Source organism: Opisthorchis viverrini (assembly GCF_000715545.1).
Source record: "Opisthorchis viverrini unplaced genomic scaffold opera_v5_49, whole genome shotgun sequence".
Lineage (NCBI taxonomy): Eukaryota > Metazoa > Platyhelminthes > Trematoda > Opisthorchiida > Opisthorchiidae > Opisthorchis > Opisthorchis viverrini.
The window spans coordinates 1,054,448-1,076,841 of NW_008751705.1; the positions used below are offsets into that span (position 1 = coordinate 1,054,448).

The 22,394-nt window shown below is 42.9% G+C and overlaps 1 protein-coding gene across 1 annotated transcript; it reads right to left on the reverse strand.

Moving 5' to 3' along the window:
• Positions 1-19,104: 19,104 nt before the first annotated feature.
• T265_03432 (hypothetical protein) lies at positions 19,105-20,650 on the reverse strand (the record flags this gene model as incomplete). The annotated part of the gene is made up of 4 exons (XM_009167916.1): positions 19,105-19,263; positions 19,366-19,606; positions 19,703-19,819; positions 20,436-20,650. The coding sequence occupies 4 exons, from the start codon at positions 20,648-20,650 to the stop codon at positions 19,105-19,107; spliced, it is 732 nt and encodes a 243-aa protein (XP_009166180.1).
• Positions 20,651-22,394: the final 1,744 nt, after the last annotated feature.

The window sequence follows — 22,394 nt, forward strand, 5'->3', positions numbered from 1 at the left end:
AAAGGTATGTGGGGGTGGTGTAGTGGGGTAAAAATGTATTACGGACAAACGGTAGCAGGAAACGCAGAAGTACAGTGTGCAGTGAAGCGACTCACTAGTGTTGCAGATGAAGCAGGGTCGAGTGTAAAAGTTTCTTGGGAAACGAGTTCACGCAAGCTGAGCAATAATTGACTCATTCGGTGAGGAGTACGAATAAAAGCCGTCGAGATCTTTGCATCTGGCAGAAGGTTCGGCAGATTGAAATGAACGCCTTCCGGTGGTGGCCGGGAACAATGAAGGTTGATTGTGGTTGTCGGTATGGGAACCAGTGAGCGAGAGGGCCTGGACAAACTTAAGAGGGGAACAATTGCGGGTATGCTATCAAACCGGGTATTCCAGCGCCGTACCATCACTGCACTGAAGTACTTCGGTTTCTGGACAGCCCCGTGGTGGACGTCGTGAATTAGGTTGTTAGGCTGAGATGTGCAGTCTTGTTGTTGTTTTCCCTTTTATTTTCAGATCGGGGATCCCTTCCTTCGTGATGCACGAATCGGGTGGAGTTGACAACAGCCAAACAGATAGTCCATAGCGCGCATTACCACGGGTCGAAGCTTGGGGAGAAAATGAAATGAGATGAGATCAATAGGGTCTGGAGAGTTATAGGGGTTATCAGACAGGATATAGTCCTTTAATAGGGAAAAAAATGATCGTCTACCACAGTTATGGAAGGACATCAGGTGATTAAACAAGACAGGATAAGGATGAATCTGTACTCAGTAGTGTAGTCATCAGAGTGAAGCTAAGATTGTCAATATAACTATACTACCTGAGACAGGACAGTTTACTGCATGTGGGCTAAGAGGCGGTGTGGTGAGGGTAAACCAAACTCGTAACGACTGGGGGGTGTAAATTCCTGGGGGTTGTTAGTAAGAAGGACAATACTAGGACAATCTAGGAAGGAAGGTGGATGCGAGGGAGAAGGTCCCCAGTCCCCGAAGCACTACTATCAGCCTTAATCAGTGAGTGGTGCGTGACGAAGATTTTTCGATGCTATCCTCGGATGTTGATAGTGGAGAGTCGGGAGTCTAAATGTATGTTTATATGTGTTGTATGTGTCCACTCCTGGGAGCAGCAAATTTGGTTTGTCATTTTTGTTTGGTTGACGAGGTAGGTTTTGGCGCGGTGTAGCCTCGATATTGACGAAGGCAGCTACAGCAACGCACGTCGACGTAGGCCATGGGCATCGCAGAGTTTCTTCTGGCTATCCCAGGTATATTGATTTTTTATTGAATACTTTTGGACAGGCGAAAAGGCCAGTTTTTGTTATTGTTTATGGCATTGCCAAATAGCTCAACCGAGGCGAGGCCAACACCAGCAGTAACAATCAGAAAACAGCAGTGCTCTTTTTTTTTTTTCCCGAATTTAAAGGCCAGGCTCAGAACCACCGGCGATGGGCGATGCACCCGTGCTACTGGAGGGGTGGTGGGTATACGAACGCAACATGGTGCAACGTAACAGAGCGACCCTCTCTGCGGGGCGTACCCATCCGCCACACGAGGTTTTCATCCCTCGTGCATGCTACCAGATCTGCAAGGTGGAAAACCATCCAAGCAAAGTAAGTGCGGTTTTGTGCATTACGCTGCGACCAGTGGGTTTAGAGGCATTGGGAGCGGTAATACCATTTGTGATTTTGAGCGGTGAGGGCGAAAGCAGTCAAAGTGCGGTTTTGTGCATTACGCTGCGACCAGTGGGTTTAGAGGCATTGGGAGCGGTAATACCATTTGTGATTTTGAGCGGCTTGTGAGGGCGACAGTTCTCTCAAAAACAATGCATATCGGTCTTTGGTGATGAGACGCCGCTGACATTTTATGACTTTGCTCATGTGCGATGTTTTGCATGCGAGGTTGTGTGCTGGACTTTAGCTTGAGACTACCACAAGATTGGTCCAGAACGCGAATGTGATTGGTCCAAATTGACCGACCTCGATTAGCTGGCCGGTTTAATAGTTGGTAGCTGTTAGTTGAAGATTTAAAGAAGGCCAGCACAGTGCCTGCCAGGAATGGATGATGTGCACTTGGCAGAATCACCAGGACTTTAAAGCAAAAATTAACGCTTTTAGCAAACTTCCTTTAGGTAGGGTTTGTTGATTTGCGGTGACTGAGGAAAACATTCCAGAAGTTGTTGCTTGGGTTACCACGCAGAAGCAAATTTACGCTCATAACAACAAGTCGTTGAGAAGCTAATATCCAGTCGATCAAGCAGTTGCAGAAGTTGCACCATCATGTGTACTTTGAGTGTGTGCGTCCAAATGGATTCAAAATAGTCGGCTAGTGTGGGACAGTCTTGTAAGCTACAAAAGCAGAACATAACTTTCTAACAAGATATACAGCGGTGTCGTTCCAAGTTGAGGGTAGGCATCTAGGTCTATATTTGGAGGACTGCACTCACGTTATTTGTACAGAAATCGCACGGTGGTTCCCAAAATGGGCTTTAGACTATTTGTCTTTGAATCCGGAGAAGACTGAGCGGAATCATTTGGGCGGTCTAACTGTGATCTCAGATCGGACAGAAATTTGTTCACAACTCCTCCTGTAATGGTCACAAAAGGGCGTCGGGAAAGTTTATTCGTGCTCAGCAAGGTTTTGTTAAGGGATGTCGCGCGTGCAAGCCCGTGAAAATAGCCATTACTGTGCACAGCACCGCTGACCTACTTTGCAGTTAAAGCATTTTGGCTAGTGTCCAGAAAGAACCAATTGTAGCATTCATCTGCTTTACCTAGATCCAGCCAAGTTAAATTCCCAAGTTTCTAAACAAGCACTCTTAAAATCATTTAGCCCCTCAGGATAGAAGCTGTTTTAGGTCTGGATTCAACGGTGTCTTTTTCTTGCAGCCCTGTAGTCTTCTCTCGTTTCGAAATTCTCCAAGAGACCCAATGAGGAGGCTGGCAAGAAGCCTCCATGAAGACTCTAAGTGCTCAGCTTTGCTCTACGCTGGGGCGGGATGACAGACGGTGGCTAGCCAAAAATGTAGTCTGGTTGAAGGATTATCCATATGGGTGTAGCAGTGTTTTAGTTGTGGGTCATTCGGGTTGGAGTAACATCCGCCTGTGGCAGATCCGTTTGAACACAGGATTTAGGTTGGGATATAAAATATTTGCAAATTTATTTGCATGGCCGACTTCATCAGCAAAAAGCCCATTTTAGAAGCAGGTCGCGTTCAAGGAGTAACGGAGGATTAAATGGCTAATAAGCTACTTTTTCAAACTTTCTTCAGGACCTCAGGTCCTAAAAACTCATGTGAGTAGGACCGGCGACTGGTTTTTACTCGTTCTGCTTTCCAAATGTGAAAGACCGTGCTCCGAATCCTCTTCAGATCACTCCTTTTCTGGCAGAAAAAGCATCAAAAGTTTCAAACCTTGATCTTAACTCTAAGCGCATATTTGTTTCCGAACAGCAGGCGCTACCAATTTCATAGCCGTTATCTGAACTGATCAGAAACTAATCCTGATGTAGTTTACCGCTGTTCATTAAGTTAAGTCTTCTCTGTTTGATGTTCGACCACTTCCGCATCACAAGGTACACGAAATCGCAAAAACCGCCAAAATCTTATCCTTCCAGAGTGCAAGTGGCACCCTCGATACAGGGGTATTCAACATAGCTAGTCAATATGCAAAATTTTCCCACTATTCTTCTCAATTTTTTCTACCTTTGGTTTTTAACCTTTCTGAAATCATGGACCCCGTGTCAATAAATGACATCACTTCTAAATGTTACTTGACCGAAGACCTTTATTAAAAACAGCTAACCTTTGAACACGACGAATGTCGGGGAAAACACAGTAAAGATGGAGACAAGGTCGGAAATCTGTAGTTTGTTGTGGACCACCTTACCGCACACTCCTTACCCGCGGAAAGTAGTCAGTTATTGCGCTGTCCAAAGGGGCCCATTCATCGTTGGTTATAAAGTGTCCTGCAAAACTCAACAGTTTCTGCTGGTAAAATTTCAGTCGGGAGGCTCCTCATAGACGATTTTTCATTGAGTTTCCGAGGGGCGTTCAATGGAAAATGCTGAAATTGATTGACTTTGTGAGTTTTAGATGACGAGACAGGTCAGCTTAATCACAATGGACTAGTATGTCACCATGACAAATATACAATGGAACTATTCTCCTCTATCGTAATCCAACAAAAGCTTTTCAAACTACAAAAACAGAACATTAGGCTGGGTTAACATGGCCATGAGGATACACTTCTGATCGTTCCGAATTATAGGCACGGCCCACCAAATATTTCCCGAGTAGTTGCACATGAGGCAAAGTAAATCGACTTTCGCTATGTAATCATTCATTAAATGACGAGATGACACGGAGGCATCGTGTATCGTAATAACGCAGTCCTAAAACATTTACTAAATACAGATCACCAAGTCAGCTAGACGCAGCGATTTTTTTAGGAACTATTTGGCCCCGAACAATCGATCGAGACGGTTTGATTAATGACATTGAGGGCAGCCAAATCCATCGCTCGTGTTCTACTGAGTCCGGCTTCATGCACAGATTCATTAAACTCGATTAAACAAGCCACTGATTTACGATCCGAAATAAAACCTTACTCTTGTACTTTGAGTAGTATTTGTCCTCCTGTCTGCTAGCTGACCCTAGCTCTTGCATTCTGCTTCTGTTGGTTCACAAATTCCCCACCACAAAGGTCACATGAGACCAGCCGGAGACAAGCACGTTTGTTGAAGTCACAGAACATGTTGTCAACTTTCTGTCCCTCGTTCAACTCTTGGAACCATTTTTGAAGGTAGTAGTTTGCGGGTCCTATTTTAATGGTGAAAGTCCTCTACTTTCAACTTTATCTCAAGGTTAGTAAAGGAGTTACCACATTTTCCCCACCATTCTCCGGTGCCGCTTAGCAGCACAATACTCATAGATGCAAATCCTCCGCGAGTTGAATAAAATTTTTTACTCCAAATTATTGCATTTTGTTGCGTATGTACTGAAACCAAAATCCATTTCAAACTACGTGCATATGTTTGCAGCTCACCGAATTTGATTGCCCACTGAAGTAATCATACCTCTGGCGGACAAGTTCCAGTGGGATACTTTCCTAGCATCCCTGATACCTCGGGATGATTAGATGAGGCTAAAAAGATTGGGCTTGTACTCTGAACTCAATTGCCCCTCTTCTCATCGAACAAAGCACGTCGCAGCTTTCGAAAATTCAATTCCATTGTGCGAATACTGAGCTGTCCCATCCTCCAATGGCACATCACCAAACTTTAAATCGTGAACAAACTGAGGACGAAATTGCTTCCATGCACTATTTATCGCAATTAGCTCAAAGACACATTTAGCATTGACTGGCGACTCTCGAATGCTCATTCTGTTTTCTAATACTGTGACATCAAATGACACAACCGTACAAGCTAAGGATAGCAATCATTAGGGGAGGGGCCTTTTTGCAAGAAGATGGCAGTCATTTTTGGGTCACATGCTTTCAACTTCCGCAGTTTGATGTAAACCAGTCGGTGAAGGTGACTTCAAAAACAACGGCTGGTCATCTAAGTGTTAGGGAGCGTCGGTTTCCTAGTGAATTTGCGCGAATGAGGAAGAAAGCGTTGTAGACCCACTGTGGTTTTAACCGGATTCACAACGTTATTTTCTAAAACAATTGTTAGTCTTTCTTGGGGCGAACTTGTCCCCTGAAGATGTTTCTAAATGATTCTGAATAAATATAAATATACAAGAACATATTCTATTGACGGAGCTCACCAGTTTTAGGGTAACTAAGAGTTCTTTGAAAGCCCATCATCGTTTTTTCATTCTTAGGCTTCTTAAATAGATGCTGTCACAGAGTTTTTATCAACCTCGTTCTACCCAAACACCGAGTTGTTAAAATTTGTCAAATTGGCTTGGTGTTTACTAGAGTCCCAACGGAAGAACAGCGTAAACGAGCGACTAGTTTGTTATTCGATCGTGTACTCCGCTAACACCAGTGTGATGAACATGACTGATACTCTATTCATTGCTCTATTCATTGTTCTCTTGTTTTAATATTCCAAATACTGTACATATACGCCAATTCGAATACATACGTGCTACTTGTTGCGCTAATTTGAATTCTGGATTTCTAGTTCGTCTGGTTGTACGCGATCCCGCCGCTTGCGGCGTCATCCCCATTCTGACTGGTTAATACCTAGATGGCGGGAACATTCAAAAGTGGCAACATGGCAGATTTGCGGTTTATGATTGATCCTCCCAAACGAAGCGGATAATTATGGTGCTGTTGTATCTTTAAAAAATTTACATGGATAACGGATTTTTAAATATAATAAACGCAAATAATATGCGATTGCCGGTAGTTTTAGATAGCTTGGTTGTAAAGAGTGTAACCCTATATTTTGTTCCTAAAGTTAACTATATATCCAAAGGAAGATGATATTTGGGATTGCTGGCGGTAACAAAAATTAATTAGTCAGAACAGCCCAGATTTAGCGGCTGACGCTGGTGTATTGGCATCGTTCACATATTATGAAACAGTTATTCGTTTGAATTAAAGGGATAGCCTAAGTGTAATAGCATATGTTCCTCTCAGTGAATCCATTGGAGGCCACGTATCCTTGAAATTGCGTTCGGTAGCTAAGTGTGAACAGGTCACAATGTTGACCGGGTTTCAAGCCACACGAAGAACCAATCAGTAACAGCTCTTCATATTAGCGCGCTAAATCAGTTTGAAGTGGCTTATAATGAAGGAACTATTGGTGCGTCCTTCGGAACTCTAAGCTTGGAATACCACTATTGCCACAACCTTCTGATGCGACTTTCGACGAGACATATCAGCTATACCTAAAGCAACAGCGACTTATGTCACGAATGAAGTTTTGAACCCTGGTTGGTAACAACAGACGGTGTGACCCTGTCATAGAACCCTCGGATTGAATGATATTTGTCGGTTGCGTAACTAGTAACACCGTTACGTGAAACACCCATGAAGCGCAATACGTGTTCCAGGAACAGTTAGGCTACCGGGCTATTGTACGCAATGCTAGACGTATGCTGTTAGAGGCGACGCTATATTGTCCTAGAACGCTTCGGGACCACTCTGAGGCTATGGACGAAACCGGAAAATTACGCTCCCCTTTCCTCACCTACGCAAGCTGGTCTTCAACTCAAGGCCTGGATGCCTTGGTTGCCGTGACGCTTGCGTCGTCATAAAATAGGAAACCAAGTTTAGGAAAACAATTTTATTATGACTGATTGCCAACAAATAACAGAACCATTAAAAATGGGTTCCACAGTTGTGTCTGGAAAGTAAATGGGAAAAGAATTAGTGCAAGGCAACGGAATGAAAATGGCCAGAGGAGGGGATGGATTTTACGGCAGAAAAACCCACCCATTTCCCATTGAAGAAGCTAGGTTGAATCTGCCTGAATTGCATCACCATACTTCGCAAGCAAACCACGCAGACGGACGGAAGCAAGAGAGAGAATATTCAAACTCCCATCATCACAGATAGCCATGGGTCCAAATGGGCGCACCGGATCTCGGATACCCTGCAGATCACATACAGGATAGTCCAAGCGGTGTAGTTTATCGCGCAGGACCCGCACACCATCACCGGTCTAGTCTATTCAATAGTTTTTCCGGACATAGTCTCGGATTTCCATGGATGACTTAAAATATCGCAACAATCCAAACACAACACGCTCCTGCTGAGCATTCGCACGTCGGTTCGCAGCATACACTCGGCAATCGGACGTACGCAGGTCATGCGAGTGTTGCATATATAAAAACTAATTATTACGAGGCGACTGTCACGGTGAACGACACGCATGAACGATCGGCAGTCAAAATCAGCATACCTAAATATAAGTTATTTGCATGATTGTGGGCAAGAATATTAACTTACCGACGACCCTTTTGATCAGCATTCCAGTGAGAAAGCACTTCACCGACATCCTGTGAACCTACATAACATTCTACCACAGTTAACCATCCCACTTGGCCGTATCGTCGTTGCAACCATGGTGGCAGCGTCCAGCACATCGTGGGCATCCGGACCGCAAGAGGAGCAAGCTAGGGATGAATATTTGTAGCTCGACACCAGTTTATATACCAACCTGACTTTGGCCTTCATAGACCATCTGCCCGGTCCAGACCGCAAGTCGCCGACTCTGCTGGTTATACCAATATACGTCCGAAACTTAATTCTCACGACCAGGTCAGCTAACCAATGGATATATTTCGTCGACTGGACATTCCGTTCCATCTTAAGCCTATCTTATCCATTTTGAAGAGAAATTGTGGACAAAACTGTTCTCTCCGGTGACTCTACCATCTCCAAAATTTTTTTCGGTGACAACACTATCACCACCTTTAGTACCAGTGTGAACTTACATTTTGTGCAAGCCCTGAAGTTTTTTACACCCAATACGCCAGCCAAAACTCAGGAATTGTGATGTCCCCTCAATTTCTGGATAGTTTTAGTGAACATTCTGAAAAAAACTCGAAGTTTACTTGGGTCCACACTTGGCCTGCCGCAGTGCGTTCAAGCGTTTGCATTCCAAACATCTGTTTCATAAGTTTATTAGTATTCCATGTTTCTGAATATCATCACAAGTCGTAAGCGACGGCGTCTCATTCTCAACTTACTGGACGATGACTCATTCACCCTGTGCAGAGTTAGACACTACGATGCGCAGCGATTCTGGGTGATTTTCATTTTTCGAACATCTCCATGCATTTTGTCGGGTTCGTGGTAATTATTTATAGGTGACTTCATTCTTTCTGAAGGGGATTGCGAAAGTATACTGCGGTGCATACTGAGAAATTACTTCAACGTACATGCATGACGCTTTTGACATACCACTTTGAACGTCTGTGCCTAAAAAGGATGAAGAGCTGTTCGATAAGCCTTCCCGCATTTGTTTACCCTGTAATACTCTCAGCATTGTCATGAATTTTTAGTAAATGATTTTATTCAGGTGCATTCTTATTTTGTCCTTGGCTGCCTCAGGCTGGACATTAGACGTATTGCACTTTTGAAAACTACTCACGACACTGCGTCTATCTATAAGAGAGTAGTAAAAAGGGGTGTGGTTACATACGGCTGGTGGATTTACTTACACAGTTCAAATGTGTCCACGCAAGGATCAAAGAGTAATCGGATAAAAGTTGTAAACTATTTAGTCCAAATCAGATCATTGTCTGGATTAATCAACGGCTAATTACAAGTCTGAACCGACGTGCTTAACCCCTCTCGCCCTATCTGATGACATTTAGTAAACGCGAAATCTCTCCGAGACCCGCTGTTTGCGGCAAATGTACTGTCTCAAGATTCATTGAAACAGTGTAAAAAGGACTACCCCTGAATTTGATATTCCTTCCAGTGTTTGAGGGTGCCTTTATCAGTGGAAACGTTTGGTACCGAGTGAACCGCTGCCGCTCCGAGGAAAGATCATAGGCAACGGACTGCAAACATGTTAAAGTGTGGTACACGTTTTGCCAGCTTTGCCAGCTTCTGATAGCGTAAGATATAACTTTCTGTATAGAGCTAAGCAAAAGATTTAGGCAGTTGACGTGCCGAGGATAGATAACGACAATATAACTGGGAGAGCAGTAAAGATCCTGTGAATAGGAAAGCTGATCACCTGACGCTCCACAAAACCAGTCAGATGTATTATGGTTTTACAACATAACTCGGGGTTTTCTACACCAGTATTTCATTCACCAACCCGCCTGATCATGCGTGCAACTCAGCTCCTTGGTCTCACCACAAAGAATGTAGGCCGACAGCGATCACTTTCGCATTAGTGGATGAAAAAGCAAGCCGGTTGTCAAATTTATTTCGGCCTCTGATTCCTAGCAGCCGTTGTCAGTCAGTTTCCAAAAAATTCTTTCATGAGTGAGTTGTGATTGTAAAATTTTGAGCGGCCGGCTACAATTATTGTCCTACCTCTTTCGCCCTCTCCTGACATTGCTGATTATCTCGCTGTGTTTGACAATAATCAGGTGAGAAGTTTTTTAACATCTTTGGGTTCATTTGACGGGTTCGAGCGTACGAGTAATGTAAGGTACTAAAAACGTGAGCTTAGCACAGCAACGAATGCCATTGCGTAAGTCCACCTCCACAGGATATCCGATTTCCATACCACAAAAAAGTGCTTCTGGTGAGAGAGGAAACTGAGGATGGCCCTGTGTGAACAGAAGATTTATGGTCCATCACTGACAGCTCAAGTCATGCACACGATAAAGCACACAGTTATTTTCTGACAGTGCTGTATAGGTGGGTATAGTGTGATTACCAACATCTTAAACGGGAGATTCAGCTGGGTTTCAGCTGAGTCTCCCGTGAAAACCAAATTGATATGCAGACGAGTGTATTTGTCTAAATCTGTCCAATTTGGATTCAAGTAGATCACGAGGTTGACGACACTCGAGAACTGCGCCTACTCGATGAGCTCCAAGAAGGCCGAAACCGTCGTATGGAAGTTTTTAGCAACTTTGAGTTGTGTATTGAACCCATAGAAAAGTTAGTTTACCCTGTGTTTCTGTATGTAGTTTGAAGTTGAGAGAATTCTCTGACCGAAGTGCACCCTTATTTTTCAGCAGTTGTATTTCAGTATTACAAAAATTTCATTATTTTATTATCCATGCTCCAGAACAATCAAACTATTGACAAAGGATTAGGTTTTCAATCCACCTAACGGTCTGTTTTGTGTTAACTAACAGGCAATGGGGCTAGAATTTGTCTGACCACTTAGGACAAAACTGTGGTCGCACCTCGAAAATTTCGAGAAACTATGACTTCTGGTTCTCAGCCTTTTGTATCATCAGCTAAAAATGGTATTTTGCGGTATTTTCTGGATATGCCTTAAAATTTGTTTCCAATAAAATAGAAAGAATGTTTTCGAGAAGTACACTCATTTGCAAATCAATTTGGTTTTCACGAGAGACTCAACTGAATCGCTCGTTTATGATATTCTACAACTTAATGTGCTGCACACAGGCCACCTCTTGTTTCATTTGGCACGATATTCGAGATATCGCAGTATATTTTCATAAAGGAAACTACTCACAAGGTTGCTGAAAGAATGTTCTCTTGAAATTGACGCCAAATCAGATCCGTTAGCTGAATTCACCAAGGTCACAACTACTCAAACGACGATGGTAATTGCAGTTTGAGAGCGCAAAAAACCGCTTCATTCTCACATAGAATTTCATTCCGGAGCATGCTGGACTTTTAATGAACGCGAAATATAAAACATGGTTAGTCATTTCGATCAAATGATCTACTACCAAGAGTAGTAAAACACTTTTGTTGCGGAAACAATGGTCATCATTTACTTGCAGAGGAGACCGGATCTAGGTTTCGTCTAACTTCATTTGGTCTGTTTAGATGTTAACCCCAGGAAAAACAAAATTTACATACAAGTTCTTTCTGTAGGAACGGACCCTTCCAATTAATATGATGGCTGTTTAGCTGAGTTTTTGAGGTCTTCTCTTACAAAACTGTCATTTTTCCTCATGGCTGATTTTTTCCGGGAAAAGTATGCCAAAATGTTTAGCTAAACTGCTCAGGTAACTCGGTCCTCTTAGTCTTTCTTGCTTTGTGTGTATGGGTTATCCATCAACTACTCGTCGGTTTTATGTGTTTGGTTGCGTGTCGTATGCACAGGCTAATAGTGGATATGCATTCCATTAAATCAACGGTAGCTCACATAGTTCGATATCGGGTTACTGTTTTAACTGTCCGTCAACCGGGATTGTGACAGCCAGCGACTGTTCACATAAGACTACAATTTCCAACTTTTGGGGTCATCAGTTGAGACACATGGTTTTGACATCAAAATCGCCTCACGAGCTCAAGAATTGTTGATGCAAATTGTGGCTTCCAAGTTTCTACAATAATCATAGATGCGCAAAAACGAATTACTCATCTGTGGTCAGTAAACAGATCACAAAAAATGGGTATACCCTCACAATCGGACAGGGCATCAAGTGTTTTTTTGGTGTATCGGTGAGATACTGATCTGTTCCAAGCCCGACTAGGAAACCGTCTCGTCATAATTATTTATAGCTTCCACTGGAAGTTGGTAAGATGACTACACGTTTGTTCACTGGTATTGAAAATTGGTTTTCATTACCTGTCGAGGGGACATTACTAGTGCAATAAACTGTTTGCTTGTGACCTTGTCCGGTGCCGAGACTTCTGTGAGCTGATTGTCAAGCTCGTTGAACAGATTTCAAACTCACTGATCGATACCAATAAATGGACCAAAGTTACTGATAAACGAGTACATTCTCAGTGGTCCTCAAAAACGATAAAGAATTGGGCCGATATGGTTGCGTGTCTTATCCTTCCAGATAGTAAGTTTCCAAGATGTGACTTAGTATTCCATTCACAGAGACTTTTAGAGCCAATAAAATTAGTTTTCTGGGGGAATTAGATTGTTTCTCAACCTCTATAGTATTCTCCGACATAGGTCTTACTATCTTGTGCAAAGGGGATAGTCCAGTAACGGCTTACATATTTCCTGCATTGGTGTGGATGCCAAAGTAAAAAGATTTATCTGCACTGTGAAATTTCGACTGCTCTTGCGTGGTTTGAGCTCAACGGTGAGATTGAAGACCACTTGAATCAACGTGTCCTTACGCGCCAAACAGCCTACTCCCACGACTTTCACCGAAAGGTTTTCATTGACCTAATTGCGATCCACTCACATTTCTGCCTATTGGGTATCAGCAAAATGTCTTCGAAAAAAATCAATCGCATTGCAACGCAGCAAAACTCTTAGGAGTGTCTTTTGAAGGACAGCTGAACTGCTTCTACATCAAACCGTATACTTGATGGAAAAAGCCGTAGAGATACAAGGAGACACTTTGGGGGGGGGGAATTAATTTGACCGTCAGTGGGTAGCCCTCTTTAGCGGATCAGCGGATCACGCATAGCACTTTGTCTTCACAGAGCGCTACCAGCGTAGCGGTGATACTACTGATGAGGGAGCATGCGAGTAGCACGTTTTCTCGTAAATCCTCTGTGCGCCTCTTGAAAAGTGACATCTATTACGGAATTTGTGGACTCGCTCTGTAGCATTTGATTGCAATCGGGCAACAGTCAATGAATGTTTAGAAAAAATCAGGAAGATGCTTTCAAGGAGAACATGGATATTCAGTTTTGTAAACAACATACTTATGAGAGTTTTGCCCTCCTGTCCAATAGTCTGTAACTGTTCAGGTAGCGTTTTCTGATAAATAACTCCGCAGCGAAGGCCTTTTTCCTTTCACCAGTGTTGATAAAACGGGGCAACACGACTTCATTTTATCGGTTCACGTGTGAGCGTTTTGTACATTATTGTACTTTCTTTCGGTCATCCCCCTTGTTAATCATTCGGCTAATGGATTATAATACCGGAAGACGAGACAGAAGATGTCCAATGTAAGACCAGAGTTCAGTATAAACTAGTTGGTGAGACACAAAATGCGGATTTTGCGGCTGCTTTTGTGCCTTACAAAGTATGACAAATGTTGTAAAAACGTGACATGCTACTCACAAGGTCACTCAAAACGTCATGACGGCCCAAAAACGGCTTCGGCCTTCTTGGAAGTTCCCGTAAACCCCGTGTTCTACTCACACACGAATTGGACAGACCCCGAATACACTGAGTTTTCACGGTAACTCAACCAAATTTCTCCCCCTTTTTTATTGTGTGGCAGATGGATTTTTGTCACTGCAGCCTATCAATTTTTACTGATAACCTAGGAGAGGGAACTACCAAAAAATATGCATTTATTCATGCCAGCCTCCATAATTGATCCAGCCTTTGTGTTAGGTAACAATGTTTGCTGTCAAGGTTAACCTATCGCTTTGCGAAGTGATTGTTTTCAAGGAAAGTTGACGCACCGGTGACCTGTTAGGCTGTTGGGATTACCCAGGCTTGATGCACTATTTGAGCACCCAATAAATTAGGGTCATTTGTTGTCGCATCAAGGTGGTTCTGGGTGCCCTCGGGGAAGTGACTGAACTTTTTAGATCGAGGATGCATTGCTCAATGTCGTCGTGGCACTTACGGAGTGGAAAAAGCTAGCAGCCATTTACTTTTCCGCTCAGTTACTCTGCTATTAATACAAGCTGACTCAGAAAACAGAGAAAAGCAAATTTATTTGAACCGAACTGTGTTCTCTTTTGCCTGCCAGCCTGGTACTATCCTTACTCTTGTGGAAGCGTCTACATTGTTCAGCACGACCAACATCAGTTGGTGCACAATCAAAACGAATGACATTACAACAAACAGAGGGATGCTCTCCGATGAAAACCATGGAGGGGCCAGTCAACATATGACCACGTGACCACGTGACAGATTCATTGAGTGAAGGGCAAGTGGCGTCACATCCTGTTTAAGAGCGACGGCTGATCAGCTGCTGATCAGCCACTCGTGCAAATGGTATCATTAAACGAATCAGATGATAAAGGAACTAACTGCGTAGTGTATATTACCTGAGACCTTCTGAAGCGACGGAATAAGTCACTTTCTTGGCTGTCACATATGGCTGCTTCCAAGGGCAATTATGTACATGTTTTGATCTTGTTTTACATTCAAAGACAAACAGCCCTAGAGTATTCGATATCACGTTAACTTGTTGTGAGCGCGCCATCAGGGTGGAAGTATCAACTTGTTTCAGGTAGAAGACAGGAAGCCATTCTCACTTGTAATTTGTAACTAACATGTAACTTGGAAAACGCCTCCAAATCACTGTGATGTTTTCCAATATTCACGAACAGTCCAGCGAAAGCGTTAAGGAGCAACTTTTCACATAAGCAGTCATTCTACTTTAGGAATGACCACTACAAATCAGTGATCACTCTCTCAGAGATGTCCTCATCGTTTGAATTTTCGTGTTGGTTATATGGGTTGAAGTGCCAAGGTCAGTCATACGACCTGATCGTGTAAACACTCGAGTGGAAGCTTATTACCTCTAAGACCGTTACTTCTGGTGGGCCGCGATTTTAGCGTTAGCCAGGGGACATCTTGAACTTTCCGCGGATTGCTTGAGGAGCTTGAGGACAGCGTGCCTTAGTCGTATACCGTGATGTGTAGAGTAAACGTGTGGAGTACCTCATCACCGACAAGCGAATTTGTAATAGATATTCACAAACACCGCGAATTCCTTGGTAAGGACAGAGAACTGAACAGAGCCTGCGATAAAACTGTCTAGTAGGGACAATTTACGCAGCAAGCGGATGCTTCGATATTCAGCTCAGACGGTTTCTTTAACTGTAAGTGAATTATTTAGATCAAATAGGAGCAATTTCAACTGAATAACAAAACGAACAAGTTATTTACTGTAGTCTATTAACTTTAGACTTAACGGAGGTGTGAAGTTTGTTGCCCTTAAAAGGAAAACCACAACAATGGGCTGTTTTACGAAGAGAGACATTTCGAACCATGCCGAAAACATGGACCAGTTCCCTAACAACTCACAAACAGCAACTTGAAAACTTTGAGAAATACACTCATTTGCATATCAATTTGTTTTTCACCAGAGACTCAACTGAATCTCTCGTTTACGATAGTCTACAACTGAATGTGCTGCACACAGGCCGCCTCACGATTTTCATAAAGGTAACTACTCACAACTTTGCTGAAAACTCTTCGACAGCCCACGATCGGTTTCGTCCTTCGAGTTCGGGATCATCAGGTAGGCGCAGTCCCCGAGCTTCTGTCAAACTCATGTTCTACCTGAACACAAATTGAACTGTTTTCGAGAGGTACACCCATTTGCAAATCAATTTGGTCTTCACGAGAGACTCAACTGAAACTCTCGTTTATGATACTCCACAACTGAATGTGCTGTACGCAGACCGTCTCATGATTCTCGAAAAGAAGATTCAACACGTTTCTGAAGTCTGGCGCATCTAGAAGGACTAATGTCCTTGTGACACGGGAGTACGCTGACACAGCTTTCCGAGAACTCCCGGGAGAAGGACGGGGGAAAAACAGATTAAGTGGGTGAAACTACATACACTAATAAACCCATGAAGGGATGGCACCAAACCGTGCGAGAGACTGGACGTCGAACTTCTACAAAGCTTGCTTGGATATGAGGAGGACCAGATAGGATTACTTGATTTGATCACATCCAAATATTTCACAGTTCTGTGGAAACGAATATTGAAAATATCTTAGGCTTAAGAGCTATCATAAAACGTGAACCGGAGATAAAGGAAACTATAATATCTTGGCATTTTGGAACATTCAGTTCAAGACAGCACTTGCCGGAACGGCCAGCAGCTCCGCCCAGTTAAGCCTGTAGCTTCAGGTGGGCAACAGATGCAGCCAACCACCAGCGCATTTGCTTTGGATGAAGAACTCAGCAGTAAGAAAGCTGATTACCTACCAAGCGAAAAAGGTGGGAAATTATTCAGTTGAGGTGTTTAGTTAACAACGGAAGGAAGAAGCGGTTACTGCAGCTTTCGTAGAGTGACATAGTGAATGGCGTTACCATTACTTGATTAAAATGAAAGAATTTCAGTTCCTCATTGAAGACGAGAGCTTTTGTAGTTATGAATGCAGCAAGCGAATAACCGAAACACCAAGATTGTCGTCAGGAGATGCTCGTCAACCACAATCATATGTTGCAATGTCAGATTATCTCTAAGTCACACCTAAGTGCCAGAGTACTAGTTTGTTTGCTCAAAAGCTAGAATACCAATGCTAACGCACTTTGATCACGAAAATCAGAGAGTTTGGAATCCGCGACAATCGGACCTCGAGCGGCTGAACAACAGTGCGATCAGACGTATTACACTACTCATAAGGTTGCTGAAAACTCTCCGAAAGCCCACGACCCTTTTCGCCCTTCTTGGGACCCATCATATAGGCGTAGTCCCCAGTTTTCCGTCAACCTTATGTTCTAGTTGAAACCAAACTGTACGAAATTAGCGAACTGCACTCATTTGCAAACAAATTTGGTTTCGCGAGAAACTCACCTAGAACCAAGCTTAATCTCTCGTCTGTGATAGATCTACGCCTGGAAACATCAAAAAACGAGAGATTCAGTTGGGTTTCAAGTAAGTCTCTCGCAAAACCAGATTTGTTTAAAAATGAGTGTATTTCACTAATCTTGTGCAATTTGGTTTCATGTAGAACATAAGGTTAATGGAGACTCGAGGACTGGACCTACCTGATGAGCCACATGATGGCCGAAATCCGTCGTGGGCTGTCGAATTTTCAACAACCCTATGAGTAGTGGATTGCGAAGAAATTTTCACTACTTAATTTAGAGTAAACCATGGTAGGCCCTGGTCAGCACGGACTCTGGAGTAAACGCCCGAGGAGTTGTCATGAATTCATTTGAGTAAACGACACTGAAACCAAATCGAATCGAAAGAAAAATCAACAAAATCAGCCGAAACAGGTCGTGGGGTTCCAAACTTTTTTCACCAACCTCTCAAGGAAACAAACTTCCAACAATACATGCTGTTGTCTTTGTGCGGGAGGTTCAGTTGGCAAGTATCATGAACAGACGAACTATCTGAGATTAAAGTACGTCTTCAGTTAACATGAACGCGGAGTGCAAATGGGTTCAACTGAGCAAGACAAGTAAGGCTAAACTTTAGGTAGGTAACCCAAAAACCTAGCCACCACTGATAGTAAAAGTTCAGTTTAGACTACAACCCTTTTGTGATTCAGCAAAGTGATATAAAAACACGTGATGTAGAAACGAGTGCCACGAAGGCCCCTTACTCTATTCGTTTCTACGTTCTTCAAGCATGGAGATGGAAACCCCTTGGGACGTGTGATTTAACAAATGCCATGTCAGTAGAATACACTCATTTGCAAACAAATTTGGCTTTGCGGGAGACTCACCTGGAACACAGCGGAATCCCTTGTTTATGATGCTTTTTAGCAATTGGTCGTGCTACACCAGGCCGCCCTAATGTTTCATTTGGTACGACATTCGAGATAGCTCGATACATGTGTAGAGGTAATACACTACTCATACGGTTGGTGAAATTTCCTCGGTAGCCCAAGCTCTTCTTGGGGTTCATCACGTAAGCGAAGTCCCCGAGTTTCCGTCAACCTTATGTTATACTTTAAACCAAACTGCACGAAATTAGCGAATAATCACTCATTTGCAAACTAATTTGGGTTTGTTCAATCACGTAAAAATACTTGGTTTCGCGAGAGACTTACCTGGAACCCAGCCGAATCTCTCATTTGTGATGTTTCCAAGCAACTGAATGTGTTGCATCAGACCACCTCATGTTCCAGTTGCCACTAATCGACATACACGTATTTTCGTAATGCACTACGCTGAAAACTATTCAACAGTTCACGACCGGTTTCGCCCTTCTTGATGCTCAGCAAGTGGACGTAGTCTTCAATTTTCAGTTAAATCTTACGTTCTCCTTGCTATATCAGCTTTGTATTGTCTAATTACCAAATTAATTGGTTTTCATTTGACTTTAATGTACACCTCACGTATGGCTGCGGAATGTTAGGGATCTTCAAGCCCCATTTACGCCAAGAAATAAAGCAAAGTTTTAAATATTCAGGCTCTCAAACTCATCCATTCTGGCTTGAGTTCTATTCAGCCATTCATAATCTGTTCTTTTACACAGTGTTTCTGGTTCATACCCCTGAGACTTTCGATATGATAAAATCCAGTGTAAATATGGATTATTTGCTCTATTTCTGGGAGGGGATGGCAGAGTGGTTAGAGAGCAGATGTACTGATCGGAAGGTTCGGGGTTCGAACCCGACCTTCGCGTCCCAACGTCCCACGTCTAGGCTTGGGGACCCCGGCAGAATCCCAGCCCTCGTGCCTCCTTCTGGTAGCATCGCAGTTATGCACCGAAAGGATGCAATATTTGAACGATTTGATTTTCGATTATTTACTGCATCCGTTCGTTGAAATTTGTATTTTTACCTGAATCGGTTCGTCTCTGACCCAAACTTTTACATACCAATAATCACTCACTGCCGGAAGTTTGCTGCCCAGTGCTCCAGTAGACTGTTGAGTATTCCACATCCAAAGTCCTAGCGCGAAGGTTTTTATTTTAACCAAAGAAATGAGACAAAACGATGCACTAAGCGTTGTTCTTTAATTTGGATGTTTTCATCGGCCCAATGACGCAAATCCAATCCTCATTAGGTCCAAATCGAACAAAGTGTCAAATTTCGAAATGAAACTCATTCCCATTATGGCGGACGGGAAGGCTGTTGGATCGGCCTCTGCGAATATATTCACACAATAGTCCCGGCCATCTTTCTCAATCTGCAATCAAATCGAATGAAGTTGGAACGTGAATTGATTAGGAACCTATCATTCTAGTGGGCAGAACTAAAATGGACAGATTCAAGAAACAGAGGTCGTTACCCGGGCCAAATACTGATGGCTTTTGAGAACAAGTTGCGTACTTCCAAATGCGAACGTGATATCAGGTAAGCCTTGTTTCATTTCACAGTCCATGACTGTGAAAGGCCCGACACTACCTGTGGGCTCGAGCAATTCGTTGATTTTCTTCGCGACCTCGCTGGGTAACACGACAGATTTATAAAGTGTGTCGAAGAGGGTAGCCCGAGCACCGACGTACACAGTATGCTCTCCTACCATGATCCTACAAGACAAGAGAGTAAACAGACGAAAGAAACACAAATGTTTGTACTCGTGCATAATCCCAAAATTTGTTTAAACGGAAACCTAAACCACTTACTTGGTAAGCTCAGTTTGCCAATTCGTAACACTTGTAGAGTCCACAAAAACCAGCTCCCCTTTGATGTGTGTCTCGACGTCATTACCGAAAGCAATGTAGCCGGCGCCCTCCACCCCACTGAAATATTATTACAAAGCATTTTTAATATTATTTGCTTTGGAAAGGTTTGTTTTAAACGGAACACTCAGAAAAAATCATCTACCACACAACTACGCGCACCTCACATGTAAGTGTCTAGCCGTCCTTCAGTTTCCAACACATCACCTCGACTGCCTCTGTTTAGGTCCATATATTCTATTACTATTAGTCTTACGGGGTTCAGTCAGTCAATGCATCAAATTGGATGCAAGCCTCTCGTCAGAAATGTTACTTGGATCACGTGAAACACCAATGGTTTACATTTGTATGGTAGTGAATTCCTTCATCACAGTACACACACATTGGCCTACTGGCGAATACATTACCAAAAATGCTTCCGGATACAACGTCTGCCTGATGAGCCCTAGACAAGGCGTAACCGGTAGTTTTTTGTACTCCCGTACTACTCAGACCCTTCAGTAGTATACTTTCGAAAGTTTAACAGCATATGCTATTTCCGGATAATTGTATTTGGTCAGCAAGGTATGTTGAAGACGAACTGAATGTCAGACAGAAGGAATATTTAAATTGAGTTGACCAGCGAGTGAACAAATGAACGAACGATTAGGATATTTTAATAACGAAGACAACTAACTTGTTGAATATAAATCCGAATCTCCGACACCCGAAGAGCTTTTGATCGGCCATATAATCCATAAATGTGCGCTCAAAATTGGTTCTAGAAGCCTGGGGTCCCAGTCCGAGGAAGCCGTCCGCATCTTCAGTCAACAAATGCGAATTCAAAGCGTGGGTGATCAAACCAAACTGAATTCGTTCGAGGTCTATCCCACCAATCTGGAGTGCATCCATAAGTTTCAGTTTATATATATATGTGACTCACTTCCAGTGTGTCTCGTACAATATTCCCGACTACGTGACACTCTCCATAGTTATAATCAAAGAACTTTCTCAACTGATGCCCGGTGACTGATTCTTTCGGGTCGAACTTCTCACGTGTTTCCCAGTTAGGAATATCAGAATCCTTTGCCGCAACCCACGTAATTGGTGCTCCAATGTGCAAAAACATTCTGAACAATTGTCGGTTTGACCCGATGGCTACTGTAAAAAAAGGACAGAGCTAATCACGAGGTAAACAATGCAAACAAAACTACATCGCTTCCGAGAAAAAATGGAACTAGGTTCGTCTCCCTTCGTAGAATTTTTGTAGCATTTCCTAAAAATCGATCTCCCGAAAGTCTTTTTTGGGTAGGTTCGTCACTAGAAACGTTTAACTTACTCGATGGCTTCAATACCATTCAAGTAGTAATGCATAACATAGAGCAAAGTAATCAGAATACACATTTTCAACTTTTACTAGCCCGTCCAACACTAGGAAAACCCTATCGTTTAAAAAACTCGACTCCTCAACTTAGTTCTCACTTCACACTCTGCCATCGAAAGATTATTGTTTTTATTGGCCCATCAAATTCCAAAATACTTGAGTATCATCATCTAACCAATTAGTATCGGGTATAGTGTCTCGTTTAACCAACCAATGGAACTAGTCAACGAATAAAAACATTCAAACAATGATGATAAGCTGATGGTTGCTTGATGAATCGAAGATGACTTCAAGGACCCTGAACGACACGACGTTACGTCAGAGTGGTGTGCGTTCCTGAAATCATTTACGACAAGTACTGCCAATGGACACATAATCGTAGGTTCTTTTTGGTACACGGTTGCTGGCGGTCATTTGAGCTTGAATATCAATACGGAACTTTTTTGCGCAGGTGAACTTATGATACCTGGGTCAAAACAGGCAATCGAGTTCTCGTAAACCTCGAGGAAACTGCCGAGGCTCGGCGCAGTACCCGAAAACTCTTCCGTTAGGATGACAGGACGATTAGAGTCAACGTCTTATTAACAAATAGTTTTTGTACTCTGACCTTCAAAACCCTGGAACCCATTGCATCAGAACTCAGGATTTGTCTTCTTTCAACAAACTGAATATCTGAATGCAAAATATTTGCGCGAAATAGACGAAAACCGTCAGTTGTCCTGAAGTTTCTTTTTACACCGAAACTCTAAACTGCGGTACGGCTTTCATTTGGAGATACATGAGACAAGAACGGCGAATGTTCAGTTCGATCACCCAACTGGACTACTTATTACAATTTGTGAGACTATCCTCTTCATACCATTTTCAAACTCGGAATTTTATCTTGAAAATGTTAAGCCGTTCATTAGGAAGAACAACTTTTATTCATATCAACCGGTCCCCCCACTTTACTTCGTATGGGAGTATCGTCATAAAGTTATTCATATAGAGGGTGCGAATGTGCCACTAAAGCGTGTATGAATGCAGTCAACAGTCGTAGCATTCACCACTGAATCGAATCCGACATTTTCACAAACGAAACTACTCACAAGGTTGCCGAAAACTCTTCGACAGCCCACGACCGGTTTCGCCCTTCCAGTTCGGGCTCATCAGGTAGGCGCAGTCCCCGAGTTTCCGTCAACCTTGTGCTCTACTTGAACCCAAATTGAACTGTTTTCGAGAAATATATTAATTTGCAAGTCAATTTGGTTTCCACGAGAGACTCAACGGAAA